Source organism: Phoenix dactylifera, chromosome 17 (assembly GCF_009389715.1).
Source record: "Phoenix dactylifera cultivar Barhee BC4 chromosome 17, palm_55x_up_171113_PBpolish2nd_filt_p, whole genome shotgun sequence".
NCBI lineage: Eukaryota > Viridiplantae > Streptophyta > Magnoliopsida > Arecales > Arecaceae > Phoenix > Phoenix dactylifera.
Window position 1 is genome coordinate 3,731,156 of NC_052408.1, and position 21,623 is coordinate 3,752,778.

The 21,623-nt window shown below is 38.0% G+C and overlaps 3 protein-coding genes across 3 annotated transcripts; 2 read left to right on the plus strand and 1 right to left on the minus strand.

Annotated features, from left to right (window-relative positions):
• The first annotated feature begins 96 nt into the window (after positions 1-96).
• On the plus strand, positions 97-4,499 carry LOC103719074 (ras-related protein RABA3). Its single transcript, XM_008808145.4, has 2 exons — positions 97-570; positions 3,768-4,499. The coding sequence occupies exons 1-2, from the start codon at positions 98-100 to the stop codon at positions 4,228-4,230; spliced, it is 936 nt and encodes a 311-aa protein (XP_008806367.2). The 5' UTR covers position 97; the 3' UTR covers positions 4,231-4,499.
• Positions 4,500-10,277: 5,778 nt separating this feature from the next.
• On the minus strand, positions 10,278-11,840 carry LOC103719075 (2-keto-3-deoxy-L-rhamnonate aldolase-like). Its single transcript, XM_008808146.3, has one exon. The coding sequence runs from the start codon at positions 11,615-11,617 to the stop codon at positions 10,511-10,513; it is 1,107 nt and encodes a 368-aa protein (XP_008806368.1). The 5' UTR covers positions 11,618-11,840; the 3' UTR covers positions 10,278-10,510.
• A 977-nt stretch (positions 11,841-12,817) lies between these two features.
• LOC113463529 (rhodanese-like domain-containing protein 14, chloroplastic) lies at positions 12,818-20,171 on the plus strand. The gene is made up of 6 exons (XM_039114764.1): positions 12,818-13,247; positions 13,455-13,501; positions 14,138-14,230; positions 18,624-18,762; positions 18,869-18,971; positions 19,836-20,171. Exons 1-6 carry the CDS (start codon positions 13,064-13,066, stop codon positions 19,951-19,953), a joined length of 684 nt encoding a protein of 227 aa, XP_038970692.1. The 5' UTR covers positions 12,818-13,063; the 3' UTR covers positions 19,954-20,171.
• The last annotated feature ends 1,452 nt before the right edge of the window (positions 20,172-21,623 follow it).

Sequence of the window (21,623 nt, forward strand, 5' to 3'; positions counted from 1 at the left end):
AGACTTCTCTTATGGTATGCTCCTGTTTGAGTCCATGCACCATCATGACTCTTCCCATAAATAAAATGAAAGCAAGCCCCGGAGCCTTTGATGAGGCATGCCCCATAAAAAAAACGTCGCCTCTCCAAAAGCAAACACCACCATCAATAGAATCCACCTAATCCCGGGCTGTTGTTTCTCTCTTTTAACACCTATTTATACCTCCTCTCTGCCTCAACAACTGCATGGATACATATTAATACAAAACCACGCTAGTTTTTTATGTTCTCCTTGGATTGATACAAGCACACACATACAAGTGCAAGCAGAGAACAGAGTGGAAGAAGAGATGTTGACGAGGGAAGAGGAGGATTGGGAAGCCGAGAGAGCGGCGGAGATTGACTATGTGTTCAAGATAGTGGTGGTGGGGGACTCGGCTGTGGGGAAGACACAGCTACTAGGGAGGTTCACAAAGGATGAGTTCTTCTTCGACTCCAAGTCCACCATTGGTGTCGAGTTCCAAACTCGCACCATAACGCTCAACCGCAAGCGCGTCAAGGCCCAAATTTGGGATACTGCTGGCCAAGAGAGGTACAAAGCTCCATCTTTTTTGTTGTTGTTGTTGTTGTTGTTGTTGTTAGAATATCATCTATCTTATAAAATTTTTGAGTAAATACACCTAATCACATCGGTCATCAGAATATCCCGAAGATGTTTCACCAAAAGCAAAAGCCCCATCCGTTGTCATAATGGTTCTTAATCTGAAAAATATATTGAAACAAAGATAACATTCTTAGTAATTTAGATTGGCGATATTCTTCCTGGTTATGATCTAAATCTCATGTATATCTAATGTCTGAACTTTTTTTTGATGTATTAGTTAGAATTGTAGTATCTTTAGAGAAGTTTTTAACTTGAGTGTTGGAGTAATTATTGAAGTTAAGATAGATTAGAAGATTTTTTTTCTTTGGCTGATGATAACTACGTTGTTGGTATTAATAATGTGAATGATGGACAGCTTTACATGACTTTATTTTGGGTGATGTCATTCCACTCGCTTCAGGATAGGGAAAGCAAACTGCCACTCCCTGTTCCTTTAGCAAAAAAAAAAAAAGCTTCAGCACGAAACGCAGTAATATTGGATACTTTATGGTACATCGCTGTCCATCAATATTGGATCCTTTTTCTTGGCTTCGAGCCATAGCATTGTGGTGTGAGATAAGAACGACCGCACGGAAACTGATATCAAACTAGAGGACAGCATGTCCTTTTGTGCTGTGTCTTCTTACTAATTGGGACTTGCGTTGAGAACAATGGGAGACTCGAAAAAGAAAAGGTTTTAAACTTTATTAGACAAGGATCCTTTTTTTTTTCGCGGAACAGGATATCCACTATCCGGCATTATGTGGATAGTATATCCGATAGATATCCTCAATTTATTTTTATGCCTTTCTTTTTTTTTCTTTTTCTTTTTTTTTCTTTCTTCCTTGATTTTTTTTTCTTTTTTTCTTTGTTTTTTTTTTCTATTTTTTTTTATATGGATGGATTTTGGAGATCCATTCTGGGATGTTCCCATCTCACTGATATTTAAAATTGTGAAAGAAAGTAACCCAAAACTTAGAAATATATATAGACGGCTAAATGGTGCACTTACCAAATGTTGTCATCATAATCTTTAATGTGTTTGGTGGAAAGTAAACACAATATCAATAAATATTGCTTTTATCACCGTCTTCTTCTCTAATGGCCGGGTGGAAAGCTTTTACAAAGAAAATATGGGTTTGTTAAAGCCAATAAATTCTTTGTTGGGTTCATAGGACCATGACATGGATCCTTTTCAGTGATAGGGGGATGAGCCGGCCAGCTAATTAGCTAACTGTTATTCTCTAAATTGATGTGTGAAAATTCTGATGGTAGATAAAATGGACCACAAGCCAAATCAATGAGGCAAGTGCTTTTCCTAACATAAATTAAGAACCAGCCAATTGCTTGAGTTGGTAAAATTTCTTCTGTTGATACAAAAAGCTAAAATCCTACTCTCACTTTAGGGTTTCTATTTATCCTAATTTTCAATATAAATATAAAGACTGCCTAAGAAGGGCCTTATGCAAGCCCATTGTTTCCCTTCTCTTCTTTTCCTTGTGCCACCATTGCTATCTGAGATATGTATAGCAGACTGCCAGTGATGACATGAAGAGAAAGAAAGCAGACAGATAACAATGCTCACTTATGGCTTGATCAGAAAACAGAGTTTTTTTCATCTCATAATTTTAGTAGTATTGAACATGTTAGTTAAAAAGCTAAATTACTTTTTATGTTTTTCTGCTAAGAGTATAGAATGCTAAATTATCTCTAAGACAACTCTGTCAAACTTATCAGAGGGATATATCAAGGCAAATCTTAGTCTGCATACTTGGTATGAGAATGTCTTACATTTTCACTGTACTACCTGTGAAATCCATAGCTTTTTTTTTTCTGAGAAGTTTTGAAAACAATACTTGAAGTCGCTATTGCCACACTCAAGCTAAATGAAATCTGTAATATGAACCCAATTTAGTTGGAGGATGGGTATTTTCCATGTTTCTGAACAAGTCTTAATGATTTTTATATGTTCTTTTCTTCTATTGCAATGTTAAAAGAGATTAGTATATTAAATGAGACAAATATAAACCACGCAAAATATATAAAATTAAGTAAAATGTATGCCAAGGTTGGTCCAAGCTAGGTCTGACTTCAATTTGGGCCTGAAATTTATGTCTGTTGCAGTGTTCTTTTGCATAATCTAGGCCAGCCAGGGTCTGTCATCTATCCTCAATGTCATGGAGGGAAGCATTATTTCTATGGTGATTACCATGGAGAATAGTAAAATGTTTCTGATTTAGCTAATTATTGCAGGTCGCTGATTACCCTTGCCACTTCGGTGGATAGAGAACTGAGGGTCTAAGTGTCACTAACTATAGCCACCTTGTTGCAAGTCAGGTTCTATTCACATGAAGGGCTCCTAAATGTTATTTAGCATTGTAGATTTCAGTGATTTCCATAGACTCTAGTAAAGTATTGCAAGATCTCACCGAGCATTTCCGGTCCGTAATTACCCTTGCATTTTGGTGGCTAGAGACTTCATTATAGCTTGATCGAGGAATCAAGAATTAGTCTGCCTGCAGTCATTGGGGTCGCAAGTCAGATTTTGTATACTTTATCCGATCTAGTAAAGCCTATTGATACCAAACCAGTAAGGTGGTTTTGTCCATTTATTCATTTATTTTTGGATAAGTGGTAAGTTGATTGCATAGACTTATGAAGCATGGTTTAGACAATATGATTGATATATTGTAACAATTCTTGATACCTAACTAAATGATTCTCTCTACCAAGAGAATCTTTTCTGGACAGTGTGTTGTATGGTTGCCAACTAAAAGCCTGCTAATCCACTTGGTTATCGATCTTGCCATGCAAATTTAAGCAGGTCTTAAAAATTAGATAACTTGACCTCGAACGTAAAAGCTACCCTTGCTAGCTAGAAAGACCAATTTGCCTTTTATCAAGAAATCCTTTAAGTACTCGCTTGAGTTCAGGTTCCTACCCTAACCTGCAATTCTAGTTCCTTCAAGTAATGGTTTACTTTTCCTTCAGCTTACCAGTTGGCAGAGTTAGAAACCTGACACTAAGCACATTGCTCCTATTGTTTGAAATCTCCATGTCTTGTTCACAAGAACTAAGAATATGTTGGATGAATAACAGATCATATTGTATCTATGTGATCATCACCTTCTCTCTCCTCAATGCAGGTATAGAGCAGTCACTAGTGCTTACTACAGAGGAGCTCTTGGTGCCATGTTAGTTTATGACATCACCAACAGGCAGACATTTGATCATGTTGCAAGGTGGGTTGAGGAACTACGAGCCCATGCTGACAAATCCACAGTTGTCATGCTCATAGGAAACAAAGCTGACCTCGCTGCTCGAAGGGCTGTCTCTACTGAAGATGCTGTGGAATTTGCTGAGGAACAAGGGCTTTTCTTTTCAGAGGCATCCGCACTTAGTGGGGAAAATGTGGAGAGTGCTTTCCTAAGGATTTTAGAAGAAATCTATGGAGTGGTCTCAAGAAAGGCCTTGGAGTTGGATGAAGCAAGAAGGAATGGAGGGAATGATGTCTTGATGCTGAAAGGAAACAAAGTGTCAGTTCTTACTGAGGCTTCCATGATGGAAACTAGTGCTATAAAAAAAGGAACACAGTGTGCCTGTTTGTAACATTGATGTATGGTTGTTCGAGTACGTCTACTTAGTTTCAAAGGTCAGTGTTTGAAAGAGAAGATGCATGCATTCATGGAGATTTGTTAAAAAGAAAAGAAAATTGCTGCTTGTTCTTTATTGAATTACTGATAAGAGGGAATTTTATTTCAACATACCTTGCATGTTTGTGCTTCTTGTCCCCTGAAATTGTATTTATATGAACAATATCATGAAGATTAGTTTGCTGCAATGATATGTTTGATAAGCATGACTAATAATTACCATAATGAATTTGCTGCTAGATTATAATTTCCATGCAGCTCTAATGTGTGTTGATGTTCCTCCCCCCACCCACCCACTTTTCATACAGCTGATTGTTCTACTTTGCTGACATATATTAATTATGTTGCGGTCTCGATACGCATCAATTATGTTAACAACATTATTATGTCCTCCTGGCAAGTGGAGACCTAGTGATGGAGGAAAGCATGCATCAATTGATGCTGAAGTTCTTCCATGCTCCACAGGTTATAATGAAGCTAATACGAAATACATGGAGGGCCAACTTAGGTGTTTAGCCCCTTGTTTATGGGGAAAGAGCTGTAGATCACCTGCAGTTGATCACCACTTGGTTTACCACCGGATATGGAATTCAGTGATCAGCTGAGAGCAGGCAGCACCCTATCGACACCACCAACCCCATCATGTTTGGCACCAATCACCGCCGACTACTATATCTCAGGTGAACTAAGTGGTGATCATTGGCAGGTGATTGATAGCAATACTCTTGTTTATGTGATATCTTGTATAGATGGTGGGAAGAGTTGAAAAGCAAAAGCAAGGTGGACTAAGTGGTGAGACAGAATTCCTCCACTTATGTGTGTAGCAAATGTGAAAAATATCAGAAACATTGGTAATTGAGTTACTAAACATGAGAGATACAAAGGTTTAGCATGATGATCGCATCCTCGAATCTAGAATCTCTACTGCTGATAGAGGCATAGCTATCTGATTCTTTGATTTGCATGGTTCAAGTGTTGGTTCCTAAGTTGCAATTAGACTCGATGAAGTGATGGCTTTGCCCAATTTCCTCTCAAAAATTGTAGTTGTTTCTTCTTGCTGAGTTGGTTTGCTCACAGTAGGATGAGACTCTATTTTTGTTAATTCTCAATTAATATAAAAAATTGTCTCGACTGGTGAGTTTGTTTGTTGATAATATGGTTTGGCCTTATCAAGATACATCAGATAAAATGAGGAAAAATTTTAAAAAATGAAGTGCCTTAGAGAATGATAAACAAAGATTTAGCACATACAAGATTTAATGGATGCTTTATCAAGTTCCAAAATTGCTTATCTTTTCATATTAGACTGAACTGTAACTTGTTTGATTTGGTAAATTAAGAATACACAACTAATAGAGTATTCTAGTTGAAAGTTACAGCTGCTCTAGCTCAGCTTAATTATAAAAAGAGCCAGGTTTGAGTAAGACCTAGCTTGCTCATGTTCGGCTCGTTTAACACCCCTAGCTGCAACTATCAAAATCTCAAGTTTAGGATTCTCCAATTCCATGGTATTTAGAGCTGGACCATCCTTAAATTTAATCCTAAATTACAAAAAGTCAAATATCTAAATATTAATTTATATTTATTAATTATTAGTTTTTGACTCATTTTTCTTTCCAAGACACTTGTGCGTAGTGAATAATACAATGAAGGATAGCTTTTGTAAGGTCCTGTTTGCCATTGCTGTATAAAGCATTTGGTAGTAGAGCTTTCGCTAATAAATTTTTAATGAAAAGCTATGTATTGTTTAGGAACTACATCTTTGAAGTATTAAGAAATTTTAACATCTATTTTGTAACCAAACTAAAAATATACTTTTTTAAATAAAAGAAACTAAAAAATACTTTTAATATCAGAAAATGACAATAAAGAATATTGTATAATACTTTCAATTGTGTAACTATTTGTACTATCAAAAACTATTCTTATAAAGTATTCTTAATCTATAAATTATTTTATTCGATACTTTTACTCTACATAATAAATAAATAATATATTATAATATTAATATAATATAATATGATATTATATAATTATTATAATATAATAATAATAATGATAATAATATAATTTAATATTATTATATTATATTATCTTATACTATCAGAACCTATTATTATAAATTATTGCTAATTAATAAATTATTTTTCTATATTTTAATCTAAATAACATAATAAATAGTGTAATTATTTTTAGGATGATTGCTAAGCAACAAAGAATATCCAAACTGCAATCTAGTCATTCTTGTTTCTAATAGCAGCATAAATACTTGATTTTATTCGTCTAGATATAAAATAGCAATAAAATTCTTCATATATCCATAATAATAATAACAACATAAATGTTCACTAATATTTTGCAATATTCGTGTTACAAGCATGATATTTTGAATAAAAAAGTCAATGACTTTGTTGCCTGAAAAATGCTCCGAATGGTGTAAGCATTCCTTAACAGGTTTGAGTGTTGCACAGGTGTGCCATTGGCATCGATAGTGAGAAAAATGATAAAGTAAATGGTTAGTAGCATCGTTGGTACCTTAACCTTCAAGAACTTGCACTACTGTAATATCGTCTTCCAGAATGGGAGGTAGGATTAGTTGGGGCTATAATTCTAAACTACAGCTACGGATAAACTAGAGTGGAACTAGGTAACTAAAGTAAAGAAATTAAAGATAAATTAAAAACATAAAGATAATGATAAGCTGTTTGATTGGCTCAAGATCATTTTCTTGTGATTTAATTTGATATTATAAGTAGCTTCCATTAATTGCTGGGCTATGTGTCACTATATAACTTTCGACACCTGTCCTTTCTAGTTTGTGTTATATGGGTCACTATTGTTAATGGATGATAATTATTTTTCCGCCAATACTTTGATATTTTCATTGATGCTACCATTCCTCATGCATTCTAAGTAGTGGTAATATAGGTGTAACTATTCAATTTTGACACTTACTTTTATTGGTTTGCGCCACATAGACCCCTATTGTTATGCTTGAAAATCATCTTCCTTCCACTACTCCTATATTCTGGATAGCGCTATCATTCCTCTATGGGCTCGTTTGGTTCGCGGAAAGCATTTTTCTTCCTGGGAATATGATTCATGTAAAACAAATTCCCAGTAAGAGGATGCCTAGAACGGTACTTTTGGTATGTTTGATTGACCATAGGAAAGTGACAAATTTCCAAAGTGCTTATATTTGGTTGGCCATCCACTTTCCTGAGAAAGTTATGTATAATTCCTATTATGCCCTTAATAAAAATTAGGTCTTTAATGCCTCTTTAATGCTTCTTTAATGTTGAAGGGTCTTTTTGGAAAAAAGTAAAAATAGAGTAATTTCCGCCTCATGGGAAAGTAAATTTTCCATGTTTCTCATGGGAAAGACTTTCCCATGAAATGTGGAAATCATATTCCCATAGGAATACAACTTTTCCATCTCTCTCTTTTGAAAACTCCAACCAAACAAGAGGCATCTCATTACTTTTCCGTTGACCACACTTTTCCCCCTTCTTTTCCCGCGAACCAAACGAGCCCTATGTACCAAGTAGTGGTACCTACTATTAGTCACTTCTAAGCCTCCACTCCATAAAAGACCTCATCCTAGGTTAATAACTCGCACCCTCTTGGTCTGTACTACAATCAATTGGCCTGCATCCTTGCTATATTGACTTGAACCTTTGGTATATCAGTTTGCCCCTTTGGTGTATAAGCCTGAACCATTGTTGTATCAAACTATATCTTTTTTGGTGCATCGGCCTTTGAATCATAGTTGTCGATCTGGATATGGTGTAAACAATATCCTCCATATCCCATCAACTGATGGTCAGAAGGGTGATGTGATATATTTGACACCACATTCATCGACCTAATTTTGGACATAGAAGTCATTCAACTTAACCGGTTTGAAAGAAAAGCCAATAAAGATCTTGCAAACTCATCAAGCACTCTACTCAATATGGAGATTGATAAGTTCACCACTTAAAAAAGGTGAACTTGAGCAACAAGTATAGACAATGGAGTATCTGGTAGAGGCAAGATTGAAATTTGAGTAGTAGGTAGAAACTATGAAAGATCTGGTGGACTCGTCACCGTGCTTGCCCTCCAGCCAATTGTTATGGGTCGATACAGCTGATTTGGAGGTGAAGGTACCCAATATGGCTGACTCCCCTTAGCTCTTAGATTTGGAGGAACGTAGACCATTTGCTGGTCAACAGGTTGCTTCCTAGCATATAAATTTGGCACGTATGCTACTAATAACTAGAAGATAGTCGTACCCACCTGGTAGCTGCCCCCTATCCCTCAAAATGGAGATAAGTTGCACTGTAAGTAGATAGAGCTGCTATCCCCTCCTAAACCTTCGCCCTAAGGGGACAACTAGTTCTAATAACAAGGCTATATGTCGGAGTAGTTCCACCAATATTCCTACTAACAACCATTTGCAAACTAGGATGGTCATGACCCGTCTTACATTCAATTATCGACAATGATGTTGACCAAGCCATTAGTAAAGAGCTGTTTAGATTGACCTCCTATGTTAACTTGTAGGGACCTTTTTTATCACCTCAACCCATAACTCCCAAGGACTCTTTTAAGATGGTCTTCAACTTTGTTCATCTTGTAGGTCAAAAATCGAAAGTCAAACTTTTTGAGAATTCTGACATTTTTATATCGTAGCATTAATGAGCTAATTTACCCACCATAAGGGTAGGATCGACAGATTTCGCCATAGTATGCGCTATAGTATGCTGCGACGTATGATATTAGCCCTCGACGACAAAAAGAAGCCTTTTAACCTACTGCCATTAGATCCAAAAATATCTTGTGTCATTCCATGAGCGACCTTAATTCAGTAGTCACTTGGCAAGTGACTACTTCTAATAGATCGTTCCAATTCTCATTTATACAGAACTTCAGTCACTTGATCATATCCTGCAAGGAACCGGCTAGCGGATGGATCATCTCCACATATGGAACATGGCTTTAAAAGCTAGACTCTCTAGGAGTAGAGCTAATTTGGTTGCCGAAGACCTCAACTTCCTTTGGAACTGAAAGAACCTTTCCAGATGGCCCGACTTAGGAGCTCTAAGACTTCTTGACATGATGTGATGTATTTCTTGGTAGTCCTGAAGAGTAAACATCATCCTCTTTCCTAGAAGCATGATGATAGCTACTTGAACAGTCCCATCGAACGTGCCAGAAAAGAATGTACCGATCGAACAATCCTCATGGATGGTGCAAGCATTCCCTAACGAGTTCGAGTGCGAGTGCACGAGAATGCCACTAGTATCGATAGCCAGAAAAAAGATAGGATGAATAGTTGGTAGCGCAAGTCCTGATGCTTTGACCTCTAAAGGCCTTCGCTACTGAAATACTGTCTTTCAGAAGAGGAGAAGTTAGGATGTAGTTGGGTTACAATTTTGCACTTCAGCTATGGATAAACTAGAGTTGAACTAGAGAACTAAAACAAAAAAATTAAAAATAACTTTAAGGATAGATTAAAGTAAAGATAAAAATAATGATGAGTTGTTTGATTGGCCAAAGATCTTTTCTTGAAATTATAATTTGATATTTATAAGTGACTCCTATTCATTGTGGGATAAGTGTCACTATATAATTTTTGACACTTATCTTTGCTGGTTTATACTATATGAGCCGCTATTGTTATATATGGTAGTTATCTTCCATTGTTAAGATCCAAATCTGGATCTTTCATACAAGCTTTCATTCATTCGAAAACTAGTTTCCAATGCATCTCAAGTAAAACTTTTGTTCCAAAAATTCTGTATTTTTGACCTCCTAAAAGTATTGCCAGATGGGCTTGAAATATATCTCAACCCTTCAAATCCTAGCAAATAGTTATCAAGAAAAATTACTACACTAATAAAATGGGTACCTTCCCTTGACTGAAAATGGAATGCAGTAAATGTTGTTAATTTTTAACATTTATTATTTTTTTTGTTAACAAACAGATGAAAATAAGTATAAGACCATAAAGCTCAGTCATCCAGAAGTTTATTTTGATGGAAAATTCTATTTTCTTCTCCAAAAAAGTTCTGGTTGTTGTAATGCAAACAGACGCACAAGGGCTCATGAACAAACATTTTCATTTTTATTATAAATAACCTCTTATTATATCCCATTTCCTCCGGCCTAAACTTTAAGAAACAAGAACCTAAAAAAGCTTGCAACTCACTTCACTCCTCTTTTTTTTTTTTTAATAGTAAAATGAACTCACTTCACTCGCTCCAGTACTCCTCGTCCTTCGTCTTCTCGTCCTCGTCGTCATCCTCCCCGATGTCCACCTCCGCGCTCCTCCACCGCCGCACGTCCTCCACCGCCGCCTGCCGGAAAATCCCCACATCCACTGCCCCCGTTACCATATGATATCCTCTCATCTTCATATTCTCCGCCCGATCGTGCGGCATCGCAAGCCCCCCCAAATACGGCCCCTTCTCGCCAGCGCCGCCGCCCTCCGCCGCCGACAGCTTGTTCCTCATCCCCAGCACCTTCCTCTCCGCCTCCTTCATCGCATCCCTCACCTTCCGGTTCCTAGGATCCCACAGATACCCCATGCTCGCGCTCAGATCCAGTGGCTCCATCTGCACCACGTCGACCCCCTCGACGCCGGCGATCGCCTCGATCTCCGCCAGCCCCGCCGCCGTCTCCACCTGGCACATCACCAGCAGCTCCTCGTCCACCCGCGCCAGGTAGCCGTCGTCGATGCCGTAGGCGGAGGCGCGCACCACTGTGTGGGCGGACCCGCGGACGCCGCGCGGCGGGAAACGGCAGAATGAGACGGCGAGCTCGGCGGCGCCGGGGGACTCGATCATGGGGAACATGAGGCCCTGGGGGCCGAGATCGAGGGCCTTCTTGGCCCAGGCGGCGGAGAGCTCCGGAAGGCGGAGGATGGCCGGGGTGCGGGCGGCGGCGAGGGCGCGGAGGCACGGGAGGGCCTCCGCGATGCCGCCGGAGCCGTGCTCCATGTCAACGACCACGTAGTCGTAGCCGGCGAGGCCGGCGAGCTCGGCGAGGGTCGGGGAGGAGCTCAGGAGGAAAAGGCCGTAGAGGGTCTCGCCGGCGGCGAGGCGGGACTTGAGGATCCGCGGTTCGGGGGAGAGGGGGGCGGGGTCGGGATCCAAGGAGGCGGCAGCTGCTCTGATTCGAGGAAACGAGGCTCTTTTCATGGAAGATTGGGAGGTCATGGAGATGCGGGCGACGGTTTGATTGGATTCGAGGAGGATGATAGATGGGTTTCGGGGATTTAGGGTTTTGGGGGAGAACAGAAGAGGGTTTCTTTGGCTGGCGGCGGCAATGGTGGTGGAGCAGGAGGCGGCGGCCGCCATGGGTTACCGCTCTAGGGGTAACAATGAGGAGTAGAGGGAGCGAGGGAGACCGGATCGCTGGATCTCAGCGCGAGAGGGACGGCGAGAGTGAAAATAAAAGACGGCGGTGTGGAGGCGTTGGCACTCTGATTTCGGCCCACTGGAATAGGCTTATTTTGTTGGGTCCTAGGCTGGACTTCAGCCCAGAATTTATTGGGTTGCTATAGTTGGGTAGAAATGGTAATCGTACTGGTTTGGGTTTTAAGTTGGATTCATAATAAATTAAAAATTTATCCACTTAAATACTATCTGTTTATTAGATGGTCAAAAATATATTTCGGATCTGACAATTTAAATAGGTTTAATAATTACGCATTACTATACCTATAATTGGGCCAACGAACATGATCATTGTTGTATCCTTCGCTCAAAACAAGGATTCACCTTCCTTCGCACCCATCCACCATTGGATCATCCATTGCTCATTTTTGAGATTTGCACGAGTGGATGAATAATAGAGTTTGGAGTGCTTTTAGACCTGCATAATAGGTAATCCAATAATAGATAGGTGCGAAGAAAGGCGAATCTGTCTTTTATACCAAGGATACAACTATGATCTAATGGAATGAATCTTTATTGTATCCTTGCTAGATCATCTACTATCTGCTTTGAGATATTTGCAGGCTGAGTTCGGAGCACTTTGAGACTTATGTAATAAATGTTCCAATGGTGGACAGGTGTGAAGTGAATCCATCCGAGAATGCAACCACAATCTAATGTAATGGACCTTAGCACTATCCTTCGCAGGGAATGATTTACTCTTCTTTGCACCCATCCACCATTGGATCATCTATTGCTCACTGTGAGATTTGTTCAGTGGATGAATGACGGGTTCAAAATGCTTTGAGACCTACGTAGTAAGTGATCCAACGGTAGTGGACAGGCACAAAGGATGGTTAATCCTTCTTTTGTGTGAAGGAGAACGTATCACCCGAAAGAAGGATTCAGCTTGTATGGCCATGTCACTTGTTGTGCCTGAAATTTGAAGGCAAATTCCATACCCTGTGAGAGAGTTATAATTGAAGGTTTGCAGCATCTGGCAATTACCTTCTAAACATACAATTCTGGCCTTATCCAGATGAATAAAATAACAATTTGATTCCGCTTATCAGGAGCAGTTGGAAGTAGGATGAGATATATAGTAACATGCTATTTCGGAGAGAAGATACGAGAGAGAGTGGTGGGGTCAGTGGAAGGCAAGAAATCCACACGAAAGCAGGGAAACTCTCAACCTCCACCACCAGTTTGGATACACCAGTTTGGATATTGCGGCAGCACCAATCCAAATGACTTGACTCCCATGCCTAAATTATTTCAATCATATATTTCCATTATAACAAGGCGATCACCTCCTCTGTTCTTGATTGTTTGGGAGAAACAAAAGAGGGATAAAAAATAAAAAAAAAAATGCTTGCTGCTACTACCGCTCCCACCATCAAGCTTCATCTCCCCTCTTCTTCGGGAATTATCTTCTCTTCGGACCTCAACTCCATTCCCTTCTCTCCCTCAGCAAACACAAGATTCAATTCCAGGCGCTCGGTCCGTTCCTTTCGAATCAGAAGTGCCGCCACCAAACCTGCTAAGTCACCTGGTTAGCCCCTCCGGTTTCTCTTTTTTTTTTTTTTTTACCTTCACCTCTTGTTGTTTTTATTAATCTATATTGTAGTTATCGGCTATATACTTGTTTTATTAGCAATGGAATTCCTTCTGCACTTGCTGTGTGTGTGTATATATATATATATCTGTTTTCCTTATTTTCATACATTCAGATATGTGTTGATTTGTTTTCTTGCCTCAGCTGAAGAAGACTGGAAGATCAAGCGAGAGTATCTACTTCAGAAAAGGGTACTTCTTGTCCCAAGTTTAACTCCTTTCATTTTGTTAGTCTTCTTTTCAGATTGTTTGCATGTCATTTGATAAAGTTTAGTACTTTGTTTTCCTTTCTCAAATGTAGAAAATATGCTGAAGTCATGCTTGACACTGCATTAGAATGTCGTGATGGCATCTTATAATCATGCACTTTACCTACTAATTGTGGCGATCTTCTGTTCCTCATGCTGATTTAGCATTAATGAAGTCTGGTACCAAGTGACTAGCAGTGGATATAATCCAAATTCCCTACTTTCTACTACCTCCATGGTAATCTTGGTGTCTGAAGTCCATTTTGCTGCTAATACTAACAAAAAGAGGATAATGCATGGTATATGTATAAATGTCCTTTCTCTGAATCACTGGTTGAAGTGGGCATGAAACATTTTATCAAGAAAGAAATGGGCATGAAACAGGTCCCACAGGAATAATCCACCATACACCAAAAGTATTCTACCTTGAATGTGTTTGAAATTTCTTGGTCTAGTTTGGCTTTAAATGATGCTTCTCCTTTCACTCACTCTTTGGCTCCAAACAGTAAAACATTCTTCATTTTCTCTGTGCATGGAATGGCGTAATTTCCGTCAATATGGAATTATGGTTTGGTTGCAGGTACGCAGTGTTGACGTAAAGGAAGCTTTGCGACTTCAAAAGGAAAACAACTTTGTTATTCTAGATGTTCGCCCTGAAGCAGAATTCAAGGAGGTACTCTTTATTACCTATTGGAAGTAGCTAAGGGTTATTCTTCGCAAGAAATCTCTATGATATTTCTAGTAATATAATTTGCTCAAGAGATAATTACACACATTGACACATGCATACAAAAGCATAAACACCAACCTGAATCTTATAAGTTTGGATTGGCCATGTGGATCTCACTACGAAATTGGTTCTCGTCCACAGGTTCCTTTAATAAAAGTTCTTTTCCATTGCCTTCAACTAACTATTTTTAATCTCTTCCATTTTCACATTTCAACCTTTACCATGAAGCACCCCGTCCCTTTTCTAGTGGCACTTTCTACTCTATGCCTCAATCGTAGAACCATCAGAAATAGTTTCCCTTGCGTTATTCTATTTAATTGCTTTCTCTCTCCCTCTTTTTTGTGCAACACCTTTTTCTTTCAGAGGATATTTCTACAACACCTTTGACTTTATGATTTAAATATTATGTTTATAGATACCCTTCACATTCAATATTTTGATTTAAATGATGGAGTTGCTGCTGAACTGACTTGTAAACCTCTTAAACTTCTGAATGATATCTTTGACTATCACTGCATTCTCGCACTTCATTCCTCATGCTTTATACTGCACTGTTGGTTTATCTGTATTATCACCAAAGTTTGGCTTGTGTACTGATATCTTAGTTTTGCAAATAATGAAGTCTAGGTTTATGGCAAGGTATACCATACCGTACCGAACCAGATAGTGGGGCATACTGTATTGTATGGGTTCAGTATCGGTATCTGTAAGGGGGGCGTACCGACACTCGGTAGGCCGAACCAGTACGGGGCCGGGTACCAAGACGGCATCCCTTGGTTTATGGTTTATTTGATTTACAACTCTTTATTCACCCCATTTTCAGTCCCATCAATCATATCCATCATTTGCATTAAACATAAATAAAAGGGTAGTTTGTTGATACCAACAAATAGTGCTTTCATAAAAAAATAGGGGAAGGTATCATATAAGGTGTATCCCACATTAAATTTGAAAAAGGACAATGTTCCTAATTGTTAGACATGAACTATATTGTTTCACAGCTTTAGAACTACGGTCAGAGTCATACAACTTTGTGTAGAAAACATAGTAAAAGCAGAACTTTGTTGTTACATTTGTTTCCACGAGAACCTTTGCCAGTGCAGAAAGCATACATCATGGATATCTTGGGTGCATTCCTGAAATATGATTCCGTTAGTAGTTCCTTATATTAGAAAAACTTCTATCTACTGAACTGAACATCAGTTTTAAATGTACACACAACATATTTCTGTTAAAAACAAGCCTATACCTATTAGATTTTATGGTTCATTAATTGTAATTTGCAGAAATGAACACAGGAAAATAAAAAGGATGATTCACAACTTTATTGTTATTTGCACCATACTCTCATCAAGTGGAAAAGTGAACGCAGTGGATTGGGTGTGACGGAGGGAAGCATTGATCTTACAAAAGTGATAGGAAGTTGGAAAACCTGAAAACAATGAATAAGATATTAGTTTTTTTATCATAAATTTAAAGTAGCACTAATTGATGTTTTTTAACAAGATTTTTAATCAAATCTGGAAAAGATATAAAGGAGCTCAGAAAATTATTTCAGCTAAAACGTGATTTGGATGAAGTTGTGGTACAACATAAGTCATTAGCAGTAAAATGCTTTGAAGAATTCGTAATCTGTAATGAGCTTTCTAGAAGAGGGATGCAGTGAAGTAACTCTGTAATTTTAAATTCAATATGTCATCATGGTTTCTGTAAGGCAATTGAAATAAACATAACACCAAGCTTTATGCCATCTTACATGAGTTTAACATAAAGACATAAATTATTGGCAGCATTTGAGGTAAAAATATGCACAGATAACAAGATTAAGACATATAGAGTATGAAAACTGCCAGCTGTTCCATTCTAAGTACACAGAGAACATATGAGGTAAAAACAATCAGATTTGTTAAGGAGGAAGGCCACTGATGCAACTGGAAGTGGAACGTGGCCCTGTGCTCTAGGTATTCCAAGTTTAGAGTGTGACAGCATCAACATCTAATCTTCTTCTAAATATTCTATATGTAAAACATGCAAGAACCACTAATAGTTTATTAATAAGAAAAATGAATAATACTTGAAAACTCCATTTGTGTGCAGGAAGATATCGCCGTCCAAATTTAAATGCTAGATCATTTCAGCGTGATGTCAAGACTCCTAGTTTGTTTTGCCATCCATTATTGCGGCCTTGAATTTGATGATTAAAGTGCAACATTAGAAACAAATGACATGTGATACATGCATTGATATCAAGGAATAATTCACTCAACATTAATGCTAAAGAAGAATGCCAATATTGATCAATATATCAATCACCAAAAATTCTATGTCCCAAGATCCAAGTATAACTATGTCCTTCTAGCAGAGAACATTGGGCAGAGAACTCATGCTCACAAGGATCAGCATATGATTTTGCAAACAATCATCCTATAAAAGAAGAAATAACAAAACAAATGGTCAACCATTGTTCATCGTACTGCTCCAATTCATTCGGCTTGAGGCATTACTGAGCCGAAGCGACAGGAAACCAGGACAGTCCCCCCCCCCCCCCCCCCCCCCCCCCGCACCACCCTATCTTGACGTCACCAATTAGCATCCCCTTTCTCTATTGCTTAGCTTAGGGTTTCCCTCGGTCCTCCCCCTCTCTCTCTCCCTTCCTCCCTCTCTCTCTCACCCTCTCCCTCCCTCTCTCTCTCTCTTGCGGGTTAAGATCCCTACTATGCCAAACTAGTTGCTAACCGGTATGCTCTCGTGTATTGGTTCAGCAAACTTTGTGGTCAACTATTTAAGAGTTGGAATGTAAACCTCATACTTTAGCTAAAAATTCAATGAGAAGTACACATTTGTAAAAGCGAAGAGGTGGCATGTTGGCAAAAAGCGAAAAGGCATAACTTATCGCGATTCGAGGTTGTAACATAGTTGATGTTGAATATAACGGATCCACTGCTGGTCAGTAAAACAGATCAAACTGGTTATTATCGAAATGATTCGAACTATTTCAAAGACCTGATACAGTATCCCAATGTCAATTATCAAAAAAATCAAATAAAAAATAAAAATAAAAAGGCTTATTGATTTATACAATTTATTACTTTACTTGGACTCTGTTTAAAATATTTGTAAAAGGCGATCAACCATACTTCAAAAAGCTATTGACACGATGTAAAACAAATAATTTGGTTCATGGTGTGTATAATACATTGGACGATGTGATATGCAGTCTCAACTTCCACTCCAATTCATTTATCTTATATCACTGATTATTATGGCATTCACAAAGCCATTACTTCATTAGGATTCAAAGCCTTCGTCTACATGTTGAACCAAAAATGTTCCATAGTCAAAAGCAGATACTCATGGAATATGGTTATCTGTGTGATGGTCACTATAATCTTGAAGATCATATGAGGTAAAGGAAGAAGGAATTCTACTCCATGAGCTTTAGCTGAAGGAATTCAACTCAGGGGTGGCAATGCTTAACCGTTTAAACTTGATTCAATCTGTTGTAGGTCAGATTAGGTTACTTATTTAATAAAATGGTCAAGTTTGGGTTAGGATTTTTAAACCATTTAATAAACAGGCTGGGATTAGGTTGACAGATTTTTGATCTTATATACGACCCGACCTGATTGCCACCCCTAATTCAACTGCATACCTCTTGAAATGGCACGATGTGCCAATTTGGATTTCTATATTGTTTTTCTACACCTTTTACATCTTTCCTTCATCAACTCTATCTCTTCATCATCTATAGTAACATCAATGGATAGTTCACTTGTATCAGCTTATGAGTTTTGAGGAGGTAGGTTCAGAAGCTTTCAATAGAGAAGTAAAGGATATGTGAGAAATACAACATAGGCTATCTACATGCGATGTTTTAGTTACTTGAAGCTGGAGTGTTTGTGGATGCAGGTGCAGTAAAGCAGCTCTATTAAAAATATGAAAAGCTAGAACAGGATATACTTGTGAAGTCCTGTTGTCGTATCTCTGGTACCACCTTCCTGCGTCAGGAAAAACTAGATTTTTTTTTGTTTTTTGCTTTTCTATTTGCTCTCAGCCGTTTAACTTAGCTTTAAAGCTGCACATGCATCATCTATTTTCTTTAAAGTCAGATACTGAACCAAGATATGCATTGCGACAGTCCTCTGTATTTTTGTTGTCCAACCAATTTGTTTAGATTATCATCTTGATAGCTGAATCTGTAGAACTGAATAACTTATAGCATAGTGGATATGATATATGTGATAGCCATTTCTTTCCTTTGATATTATAGTTTTTCATGGGCAGGATTCTTGTACATTTTGGTATAAAACTATATTTGACTTTCAAACTTCTACAGTCTCATCCACCAGGTGCTATTAATGTACAAATATATCGACTTATAAAGGAATGGACTGCATGGGATATTGCTCGGCGTGCTGCATTCGCATTCTTTGGGATATTCTCTGGAACAGAAGAGAATCCTGAGTTCATACAAAGTAAGTTGACAGAGCCTGTTTGGAATTATGTGATAACTACAAATGTGTTAAAGATAATGTTGACAGAGTAAGCTAGCAAGGCTTACCATGAATGATTTGCAAACAGGTGTGGAGTCCAAACTTGACAAAGATGCAAAAATAATAGTAGCATGCTCATCAGGGGGAACAACGAGACCATCACAAAGTCTTCCAGAAGGCCAACAATCCAGGTAATTTTGTCCAAAATATTTTACCTTTAACAGATTGCCTCATCCCAAATACACATCAGATTTCTGAATCCTTCTTCACTATTCATGCCAGTTAAAGACAACATCCACTGTCATTGAAAATCATTTCTCACCTATTGGATGTACTCATACTAGAATGGTATAAAGGTATCTGTGTTTTCAAAAAAAAAAAAGCATTTCTCACCTTGGTTTTACTGAAGTTTGTGGTGGTTGTCTTTAGGGAATGATCTAGCATTAAAAATAAAAATCTGACTGATTCATTTTATGGTTTGAGCATCTTCTCTTTATAGTTGTGATTGGCCGTAAATCAGATGTCAACTCGTCCGGCATCTTAAGTTTTAGCTTGGGACCAATATTAGCAATTCTTCATTATCGTCTTTCAATAATGATGGTAATGTTTTAGGTTTCATAAAATGATAATGTCGACAAAATTTTTGCAAACCAGGGTATTGGATCAAAACTAGTTTTTCTGAAAAATAAAAGCAGAAGCTGTATGATGGCTTTTGTGAATCAAAAGTATGTGAAGACAATCTTCTAGAATAGTGGGCTGTTTTATTTACCATCTCTCTCTCAACAACACCCCCCTCCCCCCCAACACACACACACATCAAATGATTAATGCAAATGAAAGGCTAGTTAATGTTACAAAGAACAAAAGTTCTTGACTTTTACATTAATATGTATAGTGTCAAGGTGTTTTATGTACTCAACTATCAGCAGGTTAATATTGGAAAGCAACAAACACACATGTTGCTGTATTATATGCTATTGGTATTATATTATATGCTGTTCCTTTGGATTGAATCTCATCACTTTATTGAGTTGATGCATCTATTTTGGTGGCAGATCTCTGATAGCAGCCTACTTGCTGGTCCTGAATGGATATAAAAATGTATTTCATCTAGATGGAGGGCTCTATTCATGGTTCAAAGAAGGGCTACCTGCTGTTGCAGAAGAAGAGTGAGAGGCTGAGATTAGAGTATAATTTCTTAGCTGTAGATTTTGTTTCTAAGCTACATAATTTATTATGTTCTACATTTAAGAGCTATATATATGTATTACATGACAAATGAGGAAGCTTGTTCTCGCTCCCCCCACTTTCAATTTGAGCTTTGTTGTATGACATTAGAGAATATGCATCAGTCTAGTATCTTAAAATGGCTTGATTCTAGCCTTTCAATACCCTATCAAAGATTAAAAATTTTGTTGATTAATTTGCATACTCTTTAGCTTGGGCAAGGATGAGCCTAATTTGAGTTGAATTTGGGCAACCTAAATAAAAGATGTCCATATTACTGGCAAATCCTACTCTAATGTTGCAGGCCTTTTAACTAGTTGATGTTCAAATAGAATTATCCTTTAGAGTGGCTTCGTAATTTCTCCTGAATGTGATGGATTTAGAAGAATGTTAAGCCTAATAGCTCATAAACCTATAAAAAATTCATGTATGCTGGATTTTGGGCATACTATATATAGAAGGCGCAAGTTAAAAGTTTGTCCTGCTGGTAGTTTTTTTTGGCTGTCATATCAGAGACCTAGTTCAAATCCTGCATTCGGGGAGGTTTGGAGTGTAAGGTGTGCTTGAGAAAGTCACCCTTCATGATGCAATCCATTGTTTTAGCAACCTCCTCCTACCTGAAAAGAAGATATTATTATTGTGGGGACCTGTGCGGGCGTGTGTTTAGTTTTACATCGGTTATCCGCTGGCAGATCTTGGGTACTTATATAGGATCAAGAAACCTAAATAATATCTTTCAACTAGCCATTTTGGGTAAGGTTCTGTGTTGTGATAAATGGTATCAGAACGAACTCGGCTCATAGTCTATATAGACTAAGGGACATTGCAGCACAGGTTCATGGAGGTTGACTACGGGCCTATCATTGTGCTTGTGATTAGATGTAAATAGATTTGAACTCTTAGTCTGACGAGGATGTCAGGACTTGAACAGGGGAGTATGTGAGGACCTGTACGGGCATATGTTTAGTCTCACATCGGTTATTTGTTGATAACAAGTAATATTTTCATATTTTCTACTTCCCTAAACAAAATTATCTCTGCGGTCATGCATAATTTCTCTAAGAAAATTTTAAAGAAGGGCTTTTGTGGGGGTAAATTACATAAAAGCTTACCCATAACGTGACTTCCATGGAAATAGCCTTTTCAATAAAAGTATTTTAACCTTTATTTGCTGTACAAATTTTTTTTCACAATTTTATCTCTATACCTCTTCTAATGGAGTGGCCTTAGGATATAGATCTAGTGAGATGTCCAATGCCATGCAATGGGCCCTCTAATCATCCTCGTCAATTATTATCCTTTTGATGCCACTCAATAAATCATCATTACATTGTTATTTTTTCTTCCCAATGTCTATTGTCCCAAATACCGCACCATAAAATATTATTATATTATTATTTTTCTTCTCTTCATTTGGGTAAATTATGTGTAGAAATTGGCTTATATAAATGATTTGTGAAAATTACTAACATGGATAAAAAAAAGGATTTCATGGATGCCAATTGCTATGCTTGATAAAGTTGTTAGGCCGTGGTATTCAATGACCAGAATTCAAGTCTTCCCTATACTTGGCAGGTTAGGTGGCGAGTAGTCCTTCCCTTTGCCACCAAGGTGGT

Bases quoted from the DNA above. Each gene is read 5' to 3' on its own strand.
- LOC113463529 (XM_039114764.1), top strand. From the start codon at position 13,064: ATGCTTGCTGCTACTACCGCTCCCACCATCAAGCTTCATCTCCCCTCT. The intron at 13,502-14,137 runs GTACTTCTTGTC...GTTTGGTTGCAG, and splicing joins AGTATCTACTTCAGAAAAGG to GTACGCAGTGTTGACGTAAA. The intron at 14,231-18,623 runs GTACTCTTTATT...AAACTTCTACAG, and splicing joins CTGAAGCAGAATTCAAGGAG to TCTCATCCACCAGGTGCTAT.
- LOC103719074 (XM_008808145.4), top strand. From the start codon at position 98: ATGCCCCATAAAAAAAACGTCGCCTCTCCAAAAGCAAACACCACCATC. The intron at 571-3,767 runs GTACAAAGCTCC...TCCTCAATGCAG, and splicing joins GATACTGCTGGCCAAGAGAG to GTATAGAGCAGTCACTAGTG.
- LOC103719075 (XM_008808146.3), bottom strand. From the start codon at position 11,617: ATGGCGGCCGCCGCCTCCTGCTCCACCACCATTGCCGCCGCCAGCCAA.